The sequence below is a fragment of the Lagopus leucura genome, unplaced genomic scaffold (assembly GCF_019238085.1).
Source record: "Lagopus leucura isolate 7727_CA_CO unplaced genomic scaffold, USGS_WTPT01 Super-Scaffold_100004, whole genome shotgun sequence".
NCBI lineage: Eukaryota > Metazoa > Chordata > Aves > Galliformes > Phasianidae > Lagopus > Lagopus leucura.
Window position 1 is genome coordinate 40,766,221 of NW_024962264.1, and position 22,180 is coordinate 40,788,400.

Below are 22,180 nucleotides of genomic sequence, written 5' to 3' on the forward strand. Positions count from 1 at the left end.
CCAGGCAACTTATTCTTCTATTTCAAGAAGTGATAAAGAAGTGAACACAGTGTACCTTTTAATATCACTCATTAAATTGCACTTGTATTTTTACAGAAAACTACAGTCTCATATTTTCTAGTCTCTCCTGATGCTAACTTTTGCTTGTTTCTACTTATTTTATCCCTTACTCTTTTGTATTTCCTATTTTTGTCTTAACTTGCTTTGAGATACTGTTTCAGAAAAGGAAGCAACAAAAAAGGCAAACACTTTTTTAGTATTATTCTCTTTGATCATGAATCTTTACATGCTCCATAGCAATCAGAAAAGCAAAATGTTTAATGAATGTAATGAATCACACTTTTGCCTTAAATGCTTTATAAAGTTACTGTACATAATTAACAGTTAACTTTGGTGAACTATGCAGAAAACAATCACTTGTTTGAAGAATGAACATCAGTTCTCATGAAATTGCTACTAGATGATACTCCTCATCAGTACAGTTCTGCAGTGATCCATGCTGCCACAACTGCTTCTGTGTATTGGGCCAAGAAGGGTTTTCAAAAGAGCTTGAATCAGTGGCAGGGGAATAGATAGGAAACAATGCAAAAGTACTACTATTGTGACCCTGCTGTTTGTCAAGAGACAAAGATGAACTGATATCTCTTTGCCAGGCCTTCCTAATTTGTCAGTTGCTCCACACATTTACAGGAGGTTCCACACAGAGAGTAGGTGTGGAGAAGCTGACATGTAAGCACAGAAGCAGCTCTTCCAATACCTTTTTGTATGTTTGATCTTTTCAATCCCATCATCCCCACCCCATCCCAGACTCTGAGGTTCACAGCATCAGCCAATGATTTGGCTTTATGTTGTTTATGCTTATGCCAGGACTAGTTGAGGAACTGAATAAATTAGTTTTAAATTACACAATCTCACTTTATATTCTCTAATTGCCCATGCCAACCCTTGTTTGAGGAATTAGCAGTATTCATAGCCACCGAGTCACTCAGATGCATACAGCTGTTGCAATTAAAGGTTGGGAACATGTTATCACCACATGTGAGTGAACAATCAGCTGATTGTGAAATGAGGAGGACCTAAGAGGTGTCTGCAATTGGTACCCAGAAGACTCCATAATCACTTCAGTATTCAAATAATCCATCAGGAAGTATATGATTAAAGGAGGCACTTATGACTTTCAGTGGACCTTCTGAGTGGGGCACTTCTTTTTCCTAGCTGACACGCTACATCAGTAAGTACAGACAAAATATATGATTGGACTTCATTTTTTTCATTCTATTCAATAGAGGTCTTCTCAGCATACAGATTAATTTTGGAAGAAATGAAGCCAATTATTTTTTGATAGTCTCTAACAGTGCAGTCATATTGCTTTCCAAGATTTTTTTCCCCCCTTTTCTTCCCCTTTCCTAGATCCTGTCAGTGGTAAAGTCGAGTGCTGCCATTTGACTGAAAACTTTTTTGCCCTCTTTTCCAAAGACTTCATTTTTAATGCCTTGGAATGTCATCACCTTTGGGGCAGGGCTTGGCACAGAGGTAGAACTCAACAAGCTGAGTTTTCAGGCTTCAGGTTTTTTGCACTTGCTGGAGCTGACAGGAGCTACAGTAGTGCAGAGGTAACATCCTACCATGGGATAGGAGAGCTGTACAGCAACCCTTCCCTTTTCAGAACCTTTGGACCAAAGGTTTGCAGGAATATAAAGTGAAGAGAACATCTCTGCTTTCCTTGGCTAAGCAGCTGTCACTAACCATCTTCCAAGAGGAAATACGGACTTGCAGGAAACCAGCACAATGAAATCTGGAATACAGACACTCCAAGATTCTTATTTACAAGCTTCCTTTTTGCTTCTAACAGTAGCACAGTATTTGGGAATACAATACATATGTTATCTATCAACTCTGAATCTCCATTTACTGCTTTTTACATAGAATATGGCTGTTTTCATACAGATGGAAAAATGAGAAACTTTTAAACACTGGGTGCAACCATAAGTTCAATGAATTTGAAACCTTTTTTTCCTTCTGATGGTGTAAGTCTGAACCTTCTGAGAGAAGATTCCTGTTTGGATTGACTACTGGCATTGGAGAGAAAACAGGTGCTCCACACTACCTTCTGCTCCCGGGAAGTGCAGTTAGAGCACTTTTGCATATTTCTGCACAGTGCTGCACTTCTGTGAGATGTCAAAGTGCAGCATATTTGAGTCTTTTGCTGACAACTCTATTGCCTTTGTTCTCACATGACTGGAGTACACTGTGTTCAAATATATCTGTATACATTTAAAATGTAATTTCAAATCAATATGCTGAAAACTGAAAACTGCCTCACTTCCAGCTAGGTCTTAAAGAAGCAAAGTAAGGAGACAAAGTGGCATACAAGGCAGACGCACTCGCACAAGCTGGCATAATCTTTTAACTCACATCTCATCATCAGAATCAGCTCTACAATTCAAAGCTTAAAAAGACGCAAGACATTTTTAAATTGAAACAATCAAAAATGAAGAGCAAATCCAGCTGAGAAATGCCATAATTCAAATCACATTATATTTTCAGGAGAGTATCTCAGAGAAGCAGACCAATCTGAAAGTTAAATATAGGATGGCAGATTGCCAACTCTGTTAAGCATACTTGAGGGGGATTTCTGTTATACCCTTATATAACTAATATTCACGCTATTAGACCGATCTGCTATTTAAAAAAAAGGACAAAAATAATAACTTTCTCCCATGCACAACAAAGGGACATTCTTAGTTAAAGAAGGGGTAGGAACCTAGAGCATTAATGCAAAGAAATTGATTCATTTTTTAAACCTTGATTGTATTCCTTTCTATGTCAAAAATAAAGAAATGCCAGTTTCCCCCCATTCTTAACAAAATTGTCCCCATCTTACCACTCATTCTGAATTTCTCCTATTGCTTTTTTCCATCAGTTCTTGCTCTTCCCCCTAATTTTTCAATCCACTGAAGCAATTCCTGGCGATTACAACACAGCCCCATAAGTCAGCACTGGCAGAGAGGATACATCCAACGGCTGCTACATCCTTGCACCTCACAAAGACTTCACCTGCAAGGGCTCTGCTGCCTTCATCCTGGCTCCCACTCTTCTTTCTCTCCGTCTAGCACAGCACTGCTTCCAGCAGGGAAGGCCAGTAAGCACTTCCTCTACAGACCCAGCACAGCTGCCACTGTGCTCTCTGGACCAGCCAGAAGAGGCTGCCCTGACAGCAGAATGGAAAGAATGCTTCAGCAGAGAGAAAACAAACCTTCTCAGTCTGACATCCTGGGCCACTCTAGCCAGGGACTAGTGGCAGATGATAGGAACTGAGCTAGTCTCAATGAAGGGGTTTCTACTCTATTCGCCTACATGTCATCCAGAGGCATAGAGATCATGTTTTGCATGTGTGCAAAAATACAACTTTCTTAGATTACTGACCAAATGAAACTACATTATACTGATCAAGTAAAAACCACTGCTCCTCAGAATGCAGGAGTGTGAGATTTATATGTTGTACATACACAGATACACATGTATACTTGTACACATGCATAAACAGAGTACGTATACACTTTATTTTACTAATAACAAAGCAAACACAATTATTTCACATCTCCAGAAGGGAATACAAGAGAAGAGAGACAAAATTTTGATTAGTTCTAATTAAACCAGAAACATCAAGTTGCCCAATTACGTTCCCATCAGCATTCTCTTTTTCTGTCAACGCACAATATTATATTCATGAGCTGCCTGATTGCGCACACAGTATTCCACATTATATAAGAGTAGAAGAATGTGAAAAACCCATTACCAACAATCAATTCATTGTATGAGTTCATACGCAGATTCCCCAGAATTTCCTACCGTTCTAATTGCTGTAGGGATTCCAGATTCATCCACTGGGCCAATCCCTGCATAATGTGGAGCTTTAATGACTGTAATTTTTTTTTCTTCCTCTAAGGATTTACAGATTGGTATTGTACTGGTGGTGGTGCTGCTGCCAACATGTTGCGAGTATGTCTCTGTGGACTCTGTAAAGATAACATGAGAGGATAATGTATAACAACACAATAATCATTCTGGGCAATTGTAACACGCTGCCCAATTTCACTGTGGTTTGCAAAGATGGATAATAATTTTGAGAAACATATTCATATGTAACACTTCATAAGTGTTGGGGCTGAACCATAATCTTATTTACGGCTATCTAGCTCAGATTTTGGTAGATTAGATTGCAGTCACTTTTTTTTTTGCTGCAACTTGCTTGGGAAAAAAAAAAGAAAAAACCCACAAACCTAGCAAAATATACTGAGAAATAATAGGAGTAAAACCTTGTTGCTGTAAAACAAAATTCCATCTTACCTATCCATCCTTTGAAATAATGACAGAATTTCAAACTTCCCCTTCACAAAATTTAGCAGAATATATAATAATACATATACAGAAAATTACCATTCTGTCAGCACAGCATCAGATTTCAAACAGATCTCCAGAACAATCTATGTAATATGTGTTTAGAAACAAAGATTAAAAAAAACAAAACAAAACAAAACAAAGCAAATTTCTGTGTGTAATTTTCACCCTTCAGGTTACATTGGTCTGTTTAAATATCACTTTACATCATCCAGAGAATTGGCACTCAGCACTCAGAGCAACCTGATGATGCACTCATTTTCAGTGAATCTGCAGACTGCTGTGGTTCATGGTCATTGGCAATATTCCTAGCTCTCTCCCCCAAAACCTTCCTTGAAAATTAAATAATGTGTCACTATTACATCTCTCTATAAAATCCAGAGAGAGCAATTCATTTAATAAAAAACAAAACAAACCAAAACCAAAGAAACCCCACCCATCTCACTGCTGGGATGGATCACATGACAATTGTTGCTGCGTGTAGGAAGAAGAGCCCTGCTCCTACAGGCAGTATGTTTCAGTAAATCAGAGAGCTGCTATGACAAAGTGAGTTTTTTGTACTGTGCAAGCACAGGTGCAGCGCCTGCAAGACATGTCTACTGCAGGGTAAATGAATGGCAGGAATACAAATAAATATTCTGACACTGCTGGTGAAGATTATGATTTAACATGATTATCCTTAAGCAAAATAGTTGAATTGTAATATAAATCAGTGAAAGAAGCTCTGGTGACTGAAAGTGCTAATTTTAATTTGAATGTTTTGCCCATTGCTACTGCTGAGATTTGGCACGACTGCTTCAGCTGTTTACTCAAGTCTGAAGTCCTGCAAATAATCCAGTGCTACACATATATGGCGAGGGGCAACTCTACGTGGCACATGTCTAAATATTTGGGCCTTTTTCCCAAAATGCACAATACTAAATTTAGAAAACATTTGGTATTTGATCCCTCATTCTTTGTAGATGGCCTCAAACTAAGGCCATCAGTGGGATTTTACGTGAGCAAGGAGAATGAAATTAGATTGTTACTGTGGAAAACAAAACTTAAGCATCATACAAGAGTAAAAATCATGGGAAAACACATTCCTGGTATATCCAAAACAATATCAACATACTTTAAGTTCAACAAACTGTAAGCAATCAAAGGACATAGCACTTGAGTAAATGGAATAAACCCATGTGTGCAGTTTTTTGCATCTATCACTAAGACCTGGATAGCAGCATTTCTCTAAGTTGTAAGTCTCAGTGCCAGAAGTGCCACCTAATTTCTCTGCATGCACAACAAAAAAGTAAACTCCTGGATCATAATCAGATTGTTTTACATGTATACTCTTATCTGAATCTGCAAACTCTGGCAGAAAAAGAAGCAAGAAAATGATCGTACTGGCAAAACTAGATTATACTGTCAAAGCTCCTTTGTGAGGCTAATCATGCAAGTATTTAAGGGAAAAAAACAACAACTCAACAATGACCTACAAAAGTACATAAGTAAATTATAAATTGAGATGGCTTGAGGTGTTTAAAAGCTCAGGGCCTCCCCTTTGTTGGCAGTATTTCAACTGAAGCTTGTAGAGGTTGTGAGGAGAAGCAATGCACAAAACTGGTCTTTAGTTTCTTAAAGAGAGCAAAAGGAAACAGGCTCTGCAGGTTGAGCTGTTTCTATATATGCTCCCTTTTCCTCAGGAAAGCAAGTGGGAAAGTGGCAGGAGGTCACTCTCATAAACATAAGGACGAGTAATAAAACTTAAAAGTAACTCCAGTTCAGGAACTATTACATGTAAAAGTAAATTCTATTATCTTTTGCATTTACTTCCTAAGGAGATGAATAGACAATACCTGCATTATGGATGTGATGCCCTTTGCCATTGTTTGCAATTTTGGCCACATAAATTGGAATATGTTGTGTAATGTATAAAGGCTTACCCATCATCCTGCCATGCTGCATGATAACAAGGTTGGAATTGAGAGAAGCTGGTGGAGAGTAAGCGGAAGAAGGGGAAAAAGGCCTTTGAAAGTGACTCACTGGGCTGGCAGCAGTGCCAGAGTTCCCATTCACTGTGATCTGAGCCTGAGAGAGACAAAACAATATCCCATTAAATGACACACAAAGCCCTCTGAATGCCATCCCAAACAAAAAGTAATGTAAGACTGTCATCCATGCAAAACAATTACCACTTGTCAGGTATCATTATGGCATCTGCATTCTCTGAAATACAAAACACATCACCTGTGGAGCAGAACGCGTTCCTTTTATACACCTTGTATACGTACACACCTTGCACCTCCCCCCTTTGCTCCTTGTATGTGCAGCCTGTGAAGCATGATGATGGGAGGTGGCAGATGGGGCAGAGTCTAGGCAATAAAACTGAACTGCACAAACAAGATCTGACGTCAGAATAAAATGGAGATGGCAATAAAAATTCCTCTCATCACGTGACAAAGGCTGCCTGCTGTAGATCACTCACTCCAAAAAACACAGAATCATAGAATCATAGAATTGCTCAGATCGGAAAAGACCTTAAAGAACATCAAAGTCCAACCATGACCTAACCATACTACCCTAACTAACAACCCTCCACTAAATAATGTCCCTGAGCACCACATACAAATGGTTTTTAAACACATCCAGGGATGGTGACTCAACCACCTCCCTGGGGAGCCTATTCCAGTGCTTAACAACCCTTTCTGTAAAGAAGTTTTTCCTGATGTCCAACCTAAACTTACCCTGGCACAACTTGAGGAATAATAATGTTCCCATGATCCACATGCACCACCCCTATTGATATTAATGATACTTCTGAGCAGGCTGAATGGAAAAGTCTTATTACGAGTAGCTAAATTGAGTGAGCCATAGCTTCATTAAAAAAACAGTTTGGAATCCCTGCACCTGGGCTGTAATACTTCTATGGGGAGCATTGAAGGAATCAGACCAGAGATACCAAGAAAGCATATGGAGTGAAATAAGAGAGGGACGCTTTCTATCACATCTCTTCAAGTACATCTCTGTTTTAAATCTTAACAAAATCATGAGTGCTATAACCTGCTCAGTTTAATTTAACTAAAGAGAAGATCTAAAACAACATAAGCATTCAAAGTGAGGCTCTTTGAACACTGTAAATGTAAAACAGGAGACTATTTGAAGCTGCAAAGCGTAAGTAAATCCCATATTAAAAGACATATTATTATTGCATTTAAAAATGAAATGGTTCATGACCTCTTGTATAGATGCATGTTTTGGAAACTAGTAATTTGAATTTTTCAAACATCTCAGCCCCCGGTAGATAGTTGAGTGAAACCAAATTACTTTCTGTAAAAGTATCATGAAAACACAATGTACAGAAGTAGCTGATGGACATCAGTCACAAGTGCAAATGTGGAATGTCCAAATATGACATTTCTGAATTTGGTTTTAGAGAGGATAGCAGCTCAAATAGTACAATTTCTTAGTTCTTAATGACGTTCCCTTTAAAGAAAGTTTCCACTGTGGTCACTACTGAATTTATATATCTGAAGCATCTTGCATTGCTGGGAAAGTTCATTATAGGTCTATTTTGAGAAGTTTCAAGTTGCTTTTGATACTGATGCTGTTTCTTTTTGGGGGATCTATAAAATAAAATAGAATCTATATAATCTATAAAATCTTTACTCCCGAGCTCTCACTAAGGGCCTCAAGAATAAACAGATCTCCTCAAATTGGAAATGTTTTTGAAAGTGTGGCTCCAGCTTATGTGGTGGATGGCACACCCCTATGCTGCTTTTATTGTTCTCTCAGTGGTTTTCATCAACACAATGAATCAATGTCTTCTTTGAGAATGAAGATTATTCAAGTATCATTACAGCCACTAGCAGCATCTTTGCTTGTATGCATGTGCCACCAGCTTGTCTCTCATCTTCTCATTTCATAGATAAGTACGCAGCCATCTAGCCCTCCTCTACAGAGGAAAGGAAACAAAGATCTTTTGCAATGCAGAGGTCTGCCTTGACAGTAGTTTAATCTCGCTATGGGGCACTTTGGATTGTTTAGGGAGCATTATCTTTTGGTGGGAGACTCATCCATTCTCTGTGTAAATTTAGTAGTGAAACATGTTCATTTGTCTAGTCATATCTAGAAGAGAAAGTGATGGCCAAGATAATAATAGATATCTCTACAGGGAAACTATTCAAAAAAGGAAAAAGGGAAGGATTATTCACTTTGTAAAACAAACATAGGGATTGTTTTTGATGCAGGTTAGAAGAAAATATAGATGTTCCAGGCTTTCTGTAACTCATCCTATGGTGATTGTGCCTTATTTACATACACCTCTCTATATTGATCATGGTATCTTTCATTACAACAACTGGACAGCATGCAGATTAACATCACTGACTCTTCTTAAAATTTTAGGTTTCGAAGATGTGTTAACAATCAGAGCATTTATATGCCTGATATTATTTTTTTAAACAGCATTCACTGAACTGACTACAGGTTATTGACTCTATCTGCATGTTTGGGCTCAACTACATTCTAGAAAACATATATGAAATGCAAAAAAATTATACACTGTTCCTTTTCAGAATTTTAAGTGCTACATTTGGACTGGAAAATGATAGCATGCTGAAGTATTTGTACAAAGTTGAAATGCTGTTGTTACACAGTAAAACTTTGGTCTCAGAACATTTCTCAGTTTTGTAGTTCAGCAACAAATTACTCACTCTAAATGAAAACTCTGTTCTGACTCATTTTGGTCATGTAAATAATCTCAAAAGAAATGAAAAGTGATCTGGATTTGGCCTAAATTCTATAAATTCTCTCTACCCATATCTGAGTGTACTAAGGTACAGAATAGTGAACATATACACAAATCGCAATTGTATGCTGCTGTTTTCCTTGAGTTAGATAAGAGAAAAGTAACAGGACACTTGAATGCTAGAAACTTATTTCTGAAGTTCACTCCTGTAAGAAACAATGCTTAAGAGAGGGAAAGGTCAGTTAAAGGAGAGAAAAAAAGCTTCATGCAGTCAGTGGTCATGGCTGGGGGAAAAAACGTGTTAAGCATTGCCAACATTTACTACAAATTTACAGGTTATACTAATGAAATCTCTACGCTGCTATAAGCCAAAAAAATGGTGGCAGCCAACAGGCTACACCTCCACAAACCTGTAAGTTGCTAACAGTACTTTAAATGCATCTCACCAAAATTTACAGATCACTTGCTTCCATTGCATTTGGAATGAATATTTATTGAATTTACTCTCATTTCTTGCAAGCAAAATGTTTGATGCACCTTGGACAACAACATGGATGTGCAACAACTTCATACCATTTTCCTGTCTATTACCAAAACTGATATGCAAATTATTTGTTTAAACAACTGTTACAAAGCATACTTCAGACTGTGAATACAGGAAACTTAACAGAATACTTGTTTATGCAATGGGTTAACAGACAAGTTTGAATTCTTTTCCCCTTTGACAACCTGCAAACAAAATGGAGCAGGAAAAAAGGAAGGATAATTACATTGGAAGTGGCGGCAGTGTTGGTTAAGGTGGTGCCATCTGACACAGCAGACATCTGGCTCAAGGTTGGGGAAGGTGTTTCAGAGCAGTCAGTAGTATCATAGCTACAAGTCTGCAGCTCATCTAGAATGACTGTGGAGGACTCACTCGTGCGGGAGGAGCACTCACTCATGGCAGAATCTGTGCTTACAGAGGCTGTTTCATTCTTGTGGATAGTATTTTCAGAAGCTAGGAATGGGCATTTATATGAAAACTGTGAAAGGGCTGGGGTTTTATAAAAGCGTGAAAAATCATCAAGCGTTGGCAAAGAATATGGTACTAGATGGGTGCCACTGTCTGGTGAGAAAGAGGCTCTGTTAACTGGTACCACAGGAGGAGGAAGAGGCAGTGGAGAAGCTTCTGTTGTTGTTTGTCTGTGTGTCTGTGAAGCATTTACCTCCATCACAGGGGCAGTTACTTTCTGGTTTCCAAGCTGAGATTTGAGGAAAAAAAAAATAAGAAAGAAACAGATTACCAAATGAATAAATTTTTTTTCCCTTTGCCTCTTGTTGTGTGTAGGAAAATTACAAAAGCGTAAGTTTTTTTAGCAGCCCTAGGAAGTTCACATTCACATGGATTAGGAAATAGATCAACAACACTCTACATTAAAGTACGAAAACATGAAGAAAATTAATGTATCGAATACTATTGGAAGCAATGCCAGAAACCGTAGTGCATGGGGGATGAACATTCCATATATTCCACAATGTATTCCATAATTAATAACACTATTAAAAAAAAATGAGGCTAGAGAACATAATTTTCCTTTTGTTTATAAAAGGAAAAAGGCATATGCAAGTCTGATCTCCATTAATGTTGCTCCTTTTTTTTTTTTTTTTTGGTCAAAATACAGGTATCAGTTTGAAATTAATATTAAGGTACAGATGGGTAGGACCACAAGCTAAAAAGTAGTGCTAGTATTGAATGTTCACATTGCCTGTAAGATTGTCTATTTATTTTTGCCTCTTTTGATTGAATACATCTTCTCCACTGCCTCACTAATAAAAACGTTTGGAAGATCTTAGAATTTCCAAGCACTCTGGAAGCACCCTGTCAGCCTCCTGGATAAGGTGTAAGTATAGCTGCCTTTTCAACATTAGAGAGCTATAGGATTGTTAGGGTATTGGATATAATTTGAGGAAGGGTAAGGGTTGGGAACACAAGTACAGGACAGGGATGATTTAACACTGAAACAAAACACACTGCCTAGCTGGCTTCAGCATCATTCCTTAAAAGCACTTGGGAATATCCTCACGAGAGACCTTCTGAGAATTACCACATTACAAACTTTATATTCTGATATTTCATATCAGACACAGGCACTGTGTTTAAAACTTTCCTGAACCTGGCTTTTTGTATCTGTAACTTGTTTTTGAATTAAAGGTATGAGAAAAGCATGTTGGTACCCAACCTTTGGTAATTGTACAGTTTTTTGTATACTACATATCAGCCACAAATTATCCATCAGTTTTGGAAATATATCAAAATGCTGCTTACTTCAGCACAGAGCTGACAAGTTCTGGAATAGCTGCAGTGAAAGAACGTTTGGGATTTTGATTTATTTAAAACAAAGGGCACTGGGATGCCATATACAGCAATTACTAGTTTAAAAAGCAACATTTACTCACAAATACCACATTGTTATTGATAACATTAGTATTTTAAAAAGCAACATTTACTCACAAATACCACATTGTTACTGATAACATTAGTATTTTTTTCTGTGCTTGACATACGCAGATGTCTTTAATCATTTGAAAATGTTCTAAGTCATCAGATTAAAATGCCATTTTGGCATTTTAATCCACAATCTGAAACTATCTTTTAAAGCCTTTATAGAAGACTTGGAATGTAATTCAGATTATGCTACTTATAAGAGGTCACTGGGGATCCAGTCCCATAATGATCTTGCTGAGATCAACTAAAAATTACGGAAATAATCTTACTGAGGTCAACAGGACCATCCCTCTGAATGAGCATTTCAGAAATGATTTTGAAGCACATCCAAGAGATACCCATCACTTCTTTCAAAGGGTTCAGAAGAACTGTTTGGCATTATTGGATCTATAGGGTACATAAAGATAGCCAGAATTTGCTGGCAAAATTAGAAGTTAAAACAGTAAGAAACAAAAGCCTCTAGTTGAACAGCTTGAAATTTAAACCTTATTCACAATAATGAAATCTACAGCATAAAAAATAAAAACAATTTTAAAAAAATCCATAGAGCAAGTCTGAAGGCTACATCTTATTTAGAAAAGTCAATTATTGAGTGGATGACTGTAAAAGGAAATACGGTTTTTAGAGATAATTATTTCACCACTGGAAACTTCAAAAGAACAACAGAATACTATCAAGTTATCACAAAAAGCAATCATACACACATGCAAAACAGCTGCTTATACAGCAAAATTATCAGGGACTTAAGTTATCTGCATTTATGTACTCATATAAGACACAGTAATTTCACCCTTAGACACATAAAGGGAAAACAGAAGGATGCCTCATTATGGATTTCATCATCCAAGTCACAGTTCAATATCTTCAGCAAAAGACATGAACCAAGAAATAAATGAGGCAAAGCCAGCATGAATTGGAAGTTCTTGACATAGATGTCCTCTCTGCATCCCCAGGGGAAAAAATGCATGTCACTGAGCTATAATATTTAAGTTGATCACTGAACTGCTGAAACAAAAAGCAACTGTACATAATCAATAAACCTAGTAAGCTTTCTGGCTTCAGATGATTACCTGCATGCTTGAAGTAGGGATGGACAACACAAGGAAAGATATTCAGGGTGCATCCAGAGAGCAAGTGAAACTGAATTCTTAAATAATTAAATTCATTGTTCTTGGCAAATCTTAGCTGATTTCATTGAGGTACATTCTTAAATAGAAGATAACATGGGTGGAAGGAATACAGCAATTCCAGATACTGATTCCCAACATGAAGATTTTCAGCTTTGTAGGATAAAATTGGAATATTCTGACTGACTCCAGAATTCTGTCATAGAGATAGTCATCACTCTGAGGCAGAGTGGATGAAATGTTGACTGAAAACAACAGTATTAAAAAAAAAAACAACAACAAAACAAAACAAAAAAAACCCCACAAAACAACAAAACAATAAAAAACTTGATCTCTCTCAACATGGAGTGTTGGTAAACACTAAATAACAGATATATTTAGCTACTACTAAATCCATATTTGTCATGACTGTGAAGAATATGAGAAAGACAAGGCTGAATGCATTTTAAAAAAACATCTTTTACGACCAGTTCCATCAGTTTAAGTTTGTTATTTTTATAGCCCAAGAAATGGAAGAAGTCATCAGGTGGATTACTGGCTGAACAATTCATTTTATCAATTAGAATGATGAAAAATTAGACTACATAATTCTCTTGGTCTATGGAGCAACATCTGAGAGATAAATATCAACACAGTCTTGAAGTCAATTGAAGGTCTCAAGCAGAGCTTTCAATTGGTACTCAGAAACATTTACCTTCTATCAAATACTAGAATGTCAGGCCTGAAACTTTCAGTTTCCAGCTGATTCACATAAAGTAGACAGATGTTCCTACTATAAACTTCATAACCAATCATCTGTCATTTTAATTCAAGATTTGTGGACTAGTGCAAGGTTACTAATGACACCAAAGCACTGGCCTTGCTTCAACAATCAAGACACAGATAGGGAGGATGAGTGAATAAATTCATTTTGTTAATGCATAGCAGAGTTTAGTAATCAACATTCAAATTACACTCATACACTTGTACAAATGGGTAAAAATACCTCTAAGACGGTGTCAAAATCTTGAAACTGATGCTGCAAGTTACATTCCTGTGTCCATTTTTACTAACTAATCCTCTTATTCTAAACTCAATGTGTGGAGATGATTCAGCCCTTGTGCAAAACAGTTTTACAGAAGAGAAAAGGAAAATTATGTGCTTGTTTTTCTTTGCTTGCCATCTGTCCCTGACACACAGAAATCTGTCTCCTCACCCTCAACAATACTCAGTACATCATCAAGAACTACCAAACAGTATCTGTATTAGATAAAGCTTTTCAGTAAAAATAGTGAATTACAAGTTTATTTTCATAGATTCATTTATCTACAGCTATGGGGCTGGCCAAATAAATACATTCATAAACATTTAGCCTTTACTTATCCATAACATAAGTGCTAAACTAAGACTTCAGTCATCTGTGGAATTCAAGAAAACAGAACAAATGTTTTGCATCTTCAATTTTACAGAGAGGTATGTAGAGCAAGATAGCACTCATGAACGTGGGCACAAAATGAAGATTAAAAACATTAGGTGTTTATGCCAGAAGAGGCAGCTCAGAGTTCTTCATGAGTTAAAAATCTTTGCTTATTAGAAATGTGGATAATGAAACTTATGCTGTCTCATACTAACAAGCACTGATTTCTCTGTTGAAAGAGATTGGGATATTTCTCTCACATTTGCAGAACAGCACAAAGTGGCAGGATCTCACAAGGTTTTAAGTAATATTAAAAAACAACAACAACAACAAAAACACAACCCACAACAATATCGAGCAATTTGAATGCTCCTCTTTTCACACATGCTTTTAAGGGGTTTAACCCCTCTCTGAGTAGGAGTGTTTGTAAAATGTCGCTTGGTGAGTCATACCACACTTCTGCTTGCTCCTGGAGTTTCAGTAGATGAAAGGAAGTGCAAACAGAAGAACAGACATAACAAGAGAAATTAAAGAATAATGAAAGAATAATGAAAAATTCCATGAACTTGTTGAGCCATATAGGCTCTCTCATTTTTACAGCTGGCTGAATCTTTGTGTATTTTGGCGCTATCATATAGAATGTACACGTGCTATACACACATATGTACCCACACATGCACAGCATTTCTCCACTTCCATTGCAAGAACCCACTGGCTCCATGTTTGGATCCTGATATGGTATATAAACATAGCAATGTTTAGAATTTATCTCAGTTTTGAACATCAGGAATGATGTCAACTGAATTCTGCAGGCAAGCAAAGAATAAATGGATGCACCTTGGAAGGCTATGTTCCTTGATGATCTCTGTGATCTGCTCAATTTTTTTGTTATTTTATTCAAAAAACCCCAGTTGACAAATTTCTGATTGTTCTTCCCACACACTGAGAATACAGGAAAATAAGTGTAGAATTGTCAAGTAAGTCACAACTATTTTTGACATTTGTCAGCCCACTGTAAAACAAAAATAAGTTCTAAAATAAAAAGAACTGCAAATTGTATTTTGACTTCTAAAATTCTAATAAAAAAGCTAAAAGATAACTTATTTATGATCATTTGGATCATTTGAGTATTACTTTGGATGTTAAAAAAGATATTTTTCTTAATAAGCGTTAGCTGTTGTAATACCACTTTTGTTTGAGAGAAGGTGGTTTATTTGAGAATATGCAAAGCACCACATTGTGAACAGGACAAACAACTATTTTTAAGTGAAAAGAAAACATACAAATGCTCAAGTTACACTGGCTACACCCACATCAGTTCCACAGTCTGATAGCTTCTCTCAATGCTTGTGTTTTCAAAGGCTTGCAAGTCTCTGTCCTATAATTTTTGGGCCTAACCCAGCTACCATGAAAATATCGTGCTCAGCCTTGCTCTTTCTGACATGATTTCTTTATTGTGAGTCTTGAACAGGAAACACTAAATAGTGAACTGGCTCTTTTCAAGGACAAAGCAACCTGTTTTTCCTTAAGTACTCTAAATAATGCATATTTCAATAGAATAGTTTTGACAATAGTTTTATCTCTAATCTCAAGAAGGACAAATTTCACTGCAAGTCTTATGTGCTTCAAGTGGTTGATGGAATGGTTAATTCAAAAACAGCACTGCAAATTGTTGACCAATAATTTCACAGAGCTTTGCTCAGATCAAAATTCCCACTTCAACTTGAAGAAAATTGACACATTACAAATTGTTCAACTATTCTACAGCTAACGTAGAAAATTTTGGCTTCCACAGTAAAGACCTGATTAAGCATGATGCTTTCAAAGAACAAGATATATTACTTTGTCGACACAGTGCTGTCAGTGGGCTTCAAGTTTGCACGATTGTGTCATTTTACTTCAAAGTAGACACACTGATGTTGGCAAAACTTGACAAACACAAATATGCTGTGATGGGATCCTGGCTTAGACTAAAGCTGTGAAGCAGATATGCTTAAACCTACAGCAATCCCTACCAACTATCTGAAGGGTTTTCAAACTCAGATAACCTAGTACACTGGTAAATAAAAAAGAAAATTCTTAATGTGACTAGGTAATGCAGAGAAGAAAGTTTATCCATAGATGTTTTTTTTTTTTTGCAAGTACATATTTCTTTTGTATTATTCCTTCCAGGCCTATTTTACCTGATTAATTAACTTTCAGAATGGTAATAAACCCTGCTAACTCTTCTAGTCCCTAGGAAGCTTTTTCCATCTTTTCTAAGACCTAGCTATCTGCCCCCTGAACCACATGGCAATCTTTCAGTATAGGCTATAGTTCCTCAGTAGCCTAGTATGACTCTTATCCACTGCAACCAACAATCATGGGAACTTATTTTTTAATCCTTGAACATGTTTTATTACTGTTCATCAAAAAATGCTAACATCCCTTCCCCTCCCTAGTATGCACCTGATCTAGCTACTCTAAGAGGACTGTAACCAAGAAATAAGGAAAAGTGCTGTCTGTCAAATGCTGCAGATTTGATTAAGATTTTTGAATATATATATATTTTTCCCAGTAAATACCAGGATTACTAGAGATGTTTTAAAAACTTGTGTCTTTAAGGTAACAAATAATAATAGACAAGAACCACACAGGCTGCTTGCCATAATTCATATCACTGATGCATAGTAAAATACATTCCCAAGAGAAATCACTCCCACAGGTGATTTAAGAAAAAAAAAAAGATTATTTGACATGTACATGAAAAGTGATCCTCCTATTATTACTTACTACGATGCTTGATAGCATCTCTTCATACACAAGATAGAGTTGCTTCTGTGAGACTGCTGGCTATACTACGTTCTTGATATCCACATTTCTCCTGAATGAGATCAGTACAGAATTTTCATCTCAATAGGCACAGGGTTTGCAGGAAACAGAAGGATTTAGAAATGCCTTGCCTTGTTTGTAGAGGTGGTTGACTTAAAAGACTTAACCAATCATACAGGACACTAAGAAGACAGCAAGGATTGCCCTGCTGAAAACACTTAGAAAACTATTTGGTGGCTCTAGGAAACTGCCAGAGTTGCATTTGCAGAAAAAAACAACAACCATTTCCTACCCATATGCTATCCTTCCACAGCAACTATGTCAACAGAGTGTTTTAATGATGCAACTTCTCAACCTACCATTCACTAATTTCCTATTGTGCGTTTGCACTCCATAAAGTTCTCACAGAGGAACAAGGAAGTCTACTTTCCAGCTCAGTTGCCTTTTCTTTTTCTTATTTTTCGGGTACAATATACTTCCCAAAAACTACGTTTTGCTCAGTTCTAGTTTGATTCATGTGACAGGTAGTTTTACCCAGAAAACAGAAGGTCTAACTTTGATAATGTAAGTATAACTAAAGAGAGTTAAGTGATTCATGAATTATCTAAAATAAAATATGGAAAAATTAAATATACCACACGGCATTCTGCAGCCTGTGAAGAAGGAAGAACTGTAGACTTTTGTCCCACATCCTTTGAAGACATCTTTGAAGTGTCTGGAGAAATACTAGGTGGATGTTCTTGGATTTCAGGCTCTGCATTATTGTCAGGGATGGGAGCTATCTGAATGGAAAGAGATGCTGTGTGTATCTCAGACATGGGGTTACAGGCAGGTGAGACAGGCCTTTGTGAAAATATTGGCACTTCAACAGGCTTGAGCTGTTGCTGTATATTACAGTGAACACCACTTGCTGGGTCTTGTGTCCGGGTTAATTTAAGGGTAGACACCCTCCGCTTTTGAGACTGCTGCGTTTGGCCTTGATGGAGAGTGGCACTAATACCAGCTACTGCGCTTGTGCCTGCACTGGAGATAGCGGTCAGCGGTCTAGTGATTGTTTGTACATAGGACACATTCGTGTTAGATATCTGAGAAGATATTATCTTCTGGGCAGACTTCTCGTTAGTGTAATAGCCAGTATCTGTAGGAGGGTGTTTAGCTGGCTCAGTTGTTACTGTCTGGAGATTAATTGCATTCTTGTGATTAGTTACTCTTGCTTTCTGAAAGCTTTCTTTTCTAGGAGGTGGCAGAGGTGCCTTATTTGCCAAAATCATCCACACAGAGCAAAATAACATTGAAGAAGAAACAGAAAGAAAGTAAATGTTAGCAGGAGATATATTGTAGTTTGAATTCTATCTTTAAATAAAGAAACTAAGACCTTAGGCATTTACTCAAGATTGTTAATACTATGGAAAACAGAACAACTCAGGTTCCCACCGTCTTTTGCTGTAGGGGGCTGAACAATTTGTATTTAGAAAACTAGATGTTCCATTTGCTCAGAGTAAACTGGAATCAGACCCCAGGAAAGAGTCTCTCTTTTCTTTAAAAATCACAATTATTACAGTGAAAAAAAAAAAATTAAAACTGTGGAATCCTTCATGATACTCTCCAAAATGAATTATATGATTTTAGATGACAACCTATTAGTCACAGGTAATGCACATAAATACCACACACCTCCTAAAGCTCTGAATTAAATAGTTACAGAAACAGATCTGACACTGGTCTGTTGGTTCTTTTTTGAACAAATTAATGTGTTTGCACATTAAGTGCCTTCTAATCACATTGTTCAGCAAAACAAAAAAGCAGAAATACTATCTTATAATTAAAAAACCTTTATCCTCCAATATTTTGATAACCAGTGTACTATTTATTTTAGTGTAAAATTGTAATAAGTATTATTTGAAGTTTGGGAATACTCCTAGAAAACTGTGATTCACACTATCTGGAAGAAAAAACTTCCCCATAGGGATATCCCATCTGTATATGGTGTCCAGAATAACACACACACGAATGCTGAAGAATGAAATCTGGTATGCTCAGTTTTACCTGAGTTGGTGATTTTTTGTCCTGTAGGTTTGGCCGCACACTTCTAAAACCTTTTGCTGTAAGAGATGAACTGCTAATGTCTCCATTCAGTGTCTCTCTGCTTCCATCATTGTAAGCTCTCCAAGCTTTTGTGAGGAAAAAAAAAAAAAATCACATTTTTTTTGATGATTACTAGATCCAGATATTGCAGTCATTACAACAAACCAACTGTATGCAAACATGGAAATATTTCTCTATTACACAACTAGAACTACTGCTGATATTTCCATGGACTCCAAGAATAGAGCTAAAGCTGTAACTTTGCAAATATTTGTATCTTATTTATATCAGTACTGTTCGTAGCAGTTTGTTAGCTCCCTACAACGTTCTTATATACTGTAGATGTTCAGCTTAGGAGTCCTTTTGAGATCCTGGTGGTTTATCCCTAGTGTAAAGCAGACTGAAATATTCTTTCAGGTTAGGTTCTTGATCTTCACAGCTAGATTTCAAAAAACATCCCAGCTCAAAAAAGTCACTACCTGATCATTTGCTCCAATCTTTTCAAATCTGAACACCATCTCAGTTTTCCATAGCATAGTTTGTCTTTATTATAAGAGCTAAACATCCAAAAGGACACTGTCCAAATACATGGAAGATACTACACTACCTCAACAGGTTACTGATTTGAAGACAAAATATTGAAGAAAGAGCCTGGGATAAGAAACACATTGTGTGAGTAGGCTGCTAAGTGGGGTGGGTGGAACTTGTAATCCTAAGTAAGAGACTAAAAATGATATAACAAGTCCCACTGAAGCTGAAGGTGACAAATTAGCAGTCTGTGTGCTCCCACGCAACTCATTTTCTGACAACATACACTGTTATAGGAAATACTGCTTCCCAAGTGAGACCTTAATTTGAGGTCTTAACCAACCATTATTATTACAAATTCAATGCTACTTTCCTTAACGATTCTATATATATGAAGTGGTGAAATCAAAGGAAGGAAAATTGTTATATTTTATCCTGTTAACAAGATATTACAATGATTCATAAATATTGCTGTTTTATTTACCTGAATCTGGAGACTGAGAATCAGATCCTAAAATCAAGAAAGAACAAATATTAGCTTGTCTTATAAATGCTTGGAGTGTCTTAACGTGCAGCTAAGCTCACAGAGTTAATTTTATAAGTTATGTTAAAGAAAAAACAAAACCCAAACAACACAGTGACTCAGTATTCAATGATGCCAAGAGATACATGTATGCTTCTATTAATTGGTCTGTTGCCATGTCTCTGCAGATAAAAGTATTGAATTAAATGGCATCATAGTGATCTTGTTTTTGAGATCAGATCAGAAAAACAGCAAAACATCTGGTCCATACTGCTACACCAATTTATTTAAATAATTAAGCTGCTGATACAATCAGTAAAAAATCATTATGAATACAAGGTTTTATTTTAAGGATCTTACTGAGAATTATGTATCTATATATTAATTTTTACTGCCTGCAATAGATGCAGTTAGCAAAAGAATCTGCCTATGAAAGCAACTAGCATATGTGAGCCTTTCTGATGCTGCCTATGGGAAAAACGTAGCTATGGTCCCCCTCCCCGTCCCTCACTTCACATCTCCAGCTGTCTATATAGATGCATTCTTATGAACAGATCATCACCTCGTTTCCTTTCTATTAAGGCCAAGTGTCTTCCAGGACTATGGGAGTATTTGCAATTGTATAAACAAATCTTGCTTAAGAAATATTTGAGAATCAATATAAGATAAATTTAAGAAATATTTAAGAAGTATTTGAAAGTCTCTAAAAAGCTAGTTTTGAATAAAACCTCTCTAGTAATTTTTTTTTTCCTCATAACACAGTTTAGAAACTCTGTAAAGTATGCAGCTATTCTTTTGCCCAGTTACCTGAATCCCTTCCTTAATTATGCCTCAAAATAGTATACTATGTATAATTAATGTTTACTGTAGAAGTTCTACAGTGTGCTAAAAGTTGTTAATTAATTACTGCTATTTCAGACAGCCAACAATACATATTTGCTATCTTTTTTTTTTCTTTCAATACATACTGAGGTCTACTACCATTTAAAATCTTGATATCAGAAGAAATACATTCTTTTAAGATCAGCTGAAAAGTTTTAATTCAAAACCAAGAAAGATGTCTACAGGTTGTCAGGCTGGCTCTCTGAAATTTATGCTCATTGAACTTCATGTATTATATTCACTGTGAACACTTAATGTTTATATTGGTATAAATTAGCCTACAACACTTGAGATTCTTTACGGATTTATACTTACAACTACTTAATTCATGTTTGAATCTGGACAGCTGACACCCATTAAGATTTCATCTTGTGAAATCAGACAGAAAAATGCTAAGCAGCAGCTCTCCCTACTGAATGCTTTCTATGGTTTTATTGTTCCACACATTTTTAGGAAAACATTTCATAAATGTTTTAAAATTATTCTGGCTTCTGATGATCATTGCACCATTGCACACAGATTCTTTTAGGAGCAGTTCTAAAGCCAGTTGTAATAAACATCCTCTCTTCATGCTGTATTATTTTGTAAAACAATGGGGGACACGAGACCCAAAATCTGTGTTATGTACCAAAGGCAAAGTTAATTTTACAAAAAAAAACAAAACAAAACAAAACCAAAAAAACCCCACTTCTTCCTAACTGTTTCTATTTTTTTTTTCCATCAATGACTAAAGAATACAGGCAGAAAAAAATAAAAACTACTTTCTAAAGAGCATTGTAGAACTAAGGAAAATACCTGTCAGTAGAATAGAAAATATGGTTACCATTCCCCTCATTGCAGAGTAATACTGTAGACAAATGTAATGCTACAGAATGCCATTCATGAGCAGTATCTTACTGTTAGTTGTTATACCTGAAGCCAGTAGGTTTGGAGAGCTCTGAACCCTCTTCACAGATGTTAATGTGACAGACATTGCAGCACGTTTGCGAGCACAACCACCGCTATCTGGAAGCACAAAATAATACAGACACCAGCCCCAGACAAAGGAAGCAAGCACATGCAACACATCACAGTGTGAGATACGCCAAACATACGAGAAAATAAACATGCAATTAGAGAAATGCTGCAGGTACACGTAAATTCATGAGTTCCACAGATTAGCAGAATACATAAACTTTCACAAGCTTTAAGAAACAATAAACCTCATACAAAATAA

The 22,180-nt window shown here is 36.6% G+C and overlaps 1 protein-coding gene across 41 annotated transcripts in view; it reads right to left on the reverse strand.

Moving 5' to 3' along the window:
• The window catches only part of SORBS2 (sorbin and SH3 domain containing 2), a 142,740-nt gene that overhangs the window by 44,623 nt on the left and 75,937 nt on the right, over nt 1-22,180 (reverse strand). For 19 of the 41 annotated variants that reach the window (XM_042871276.1, XM_042871273.1, XM_042871274.1 and 16 more), the window contains 7 exons: nt 21,877-21,969; nt 20,044-20,070; nt 18,993-19,117; nt 17,582-18,199; nt 9,898-10,368; nt 6,324-6,468; nt 3,853-4,019 (listed from right to left, as the gene is read on the reverse strand). In XM_042871276.1, coding sequence (XP_042727210.1) covers nt 3,853-4,019; nt 6,324-6,468; nt 9,898-10,368; nt 17,582-18,199; nt 18,993-19,117; nt 20,044-20,070; nt 21,877-21,969 — 1,646 coding nt within the window. Of the gene's footprint in view, nt 1-3,057; nt 3,200-3,852; nt 4,020-6,323; nt 6,469-9,897; nt 10,369-13,724; nt 14,634-17,581; nt 18,200-18,992; nt 19,118-20,043; nt 20,071-21,876; nt 21,970-22,180 lie in introns of those variants that run through there. The other 22 variants (XM_042871300.1, XM_042871299.1, XM_042871306.1 and 19 more) reach the window with 15 other exon arrangements.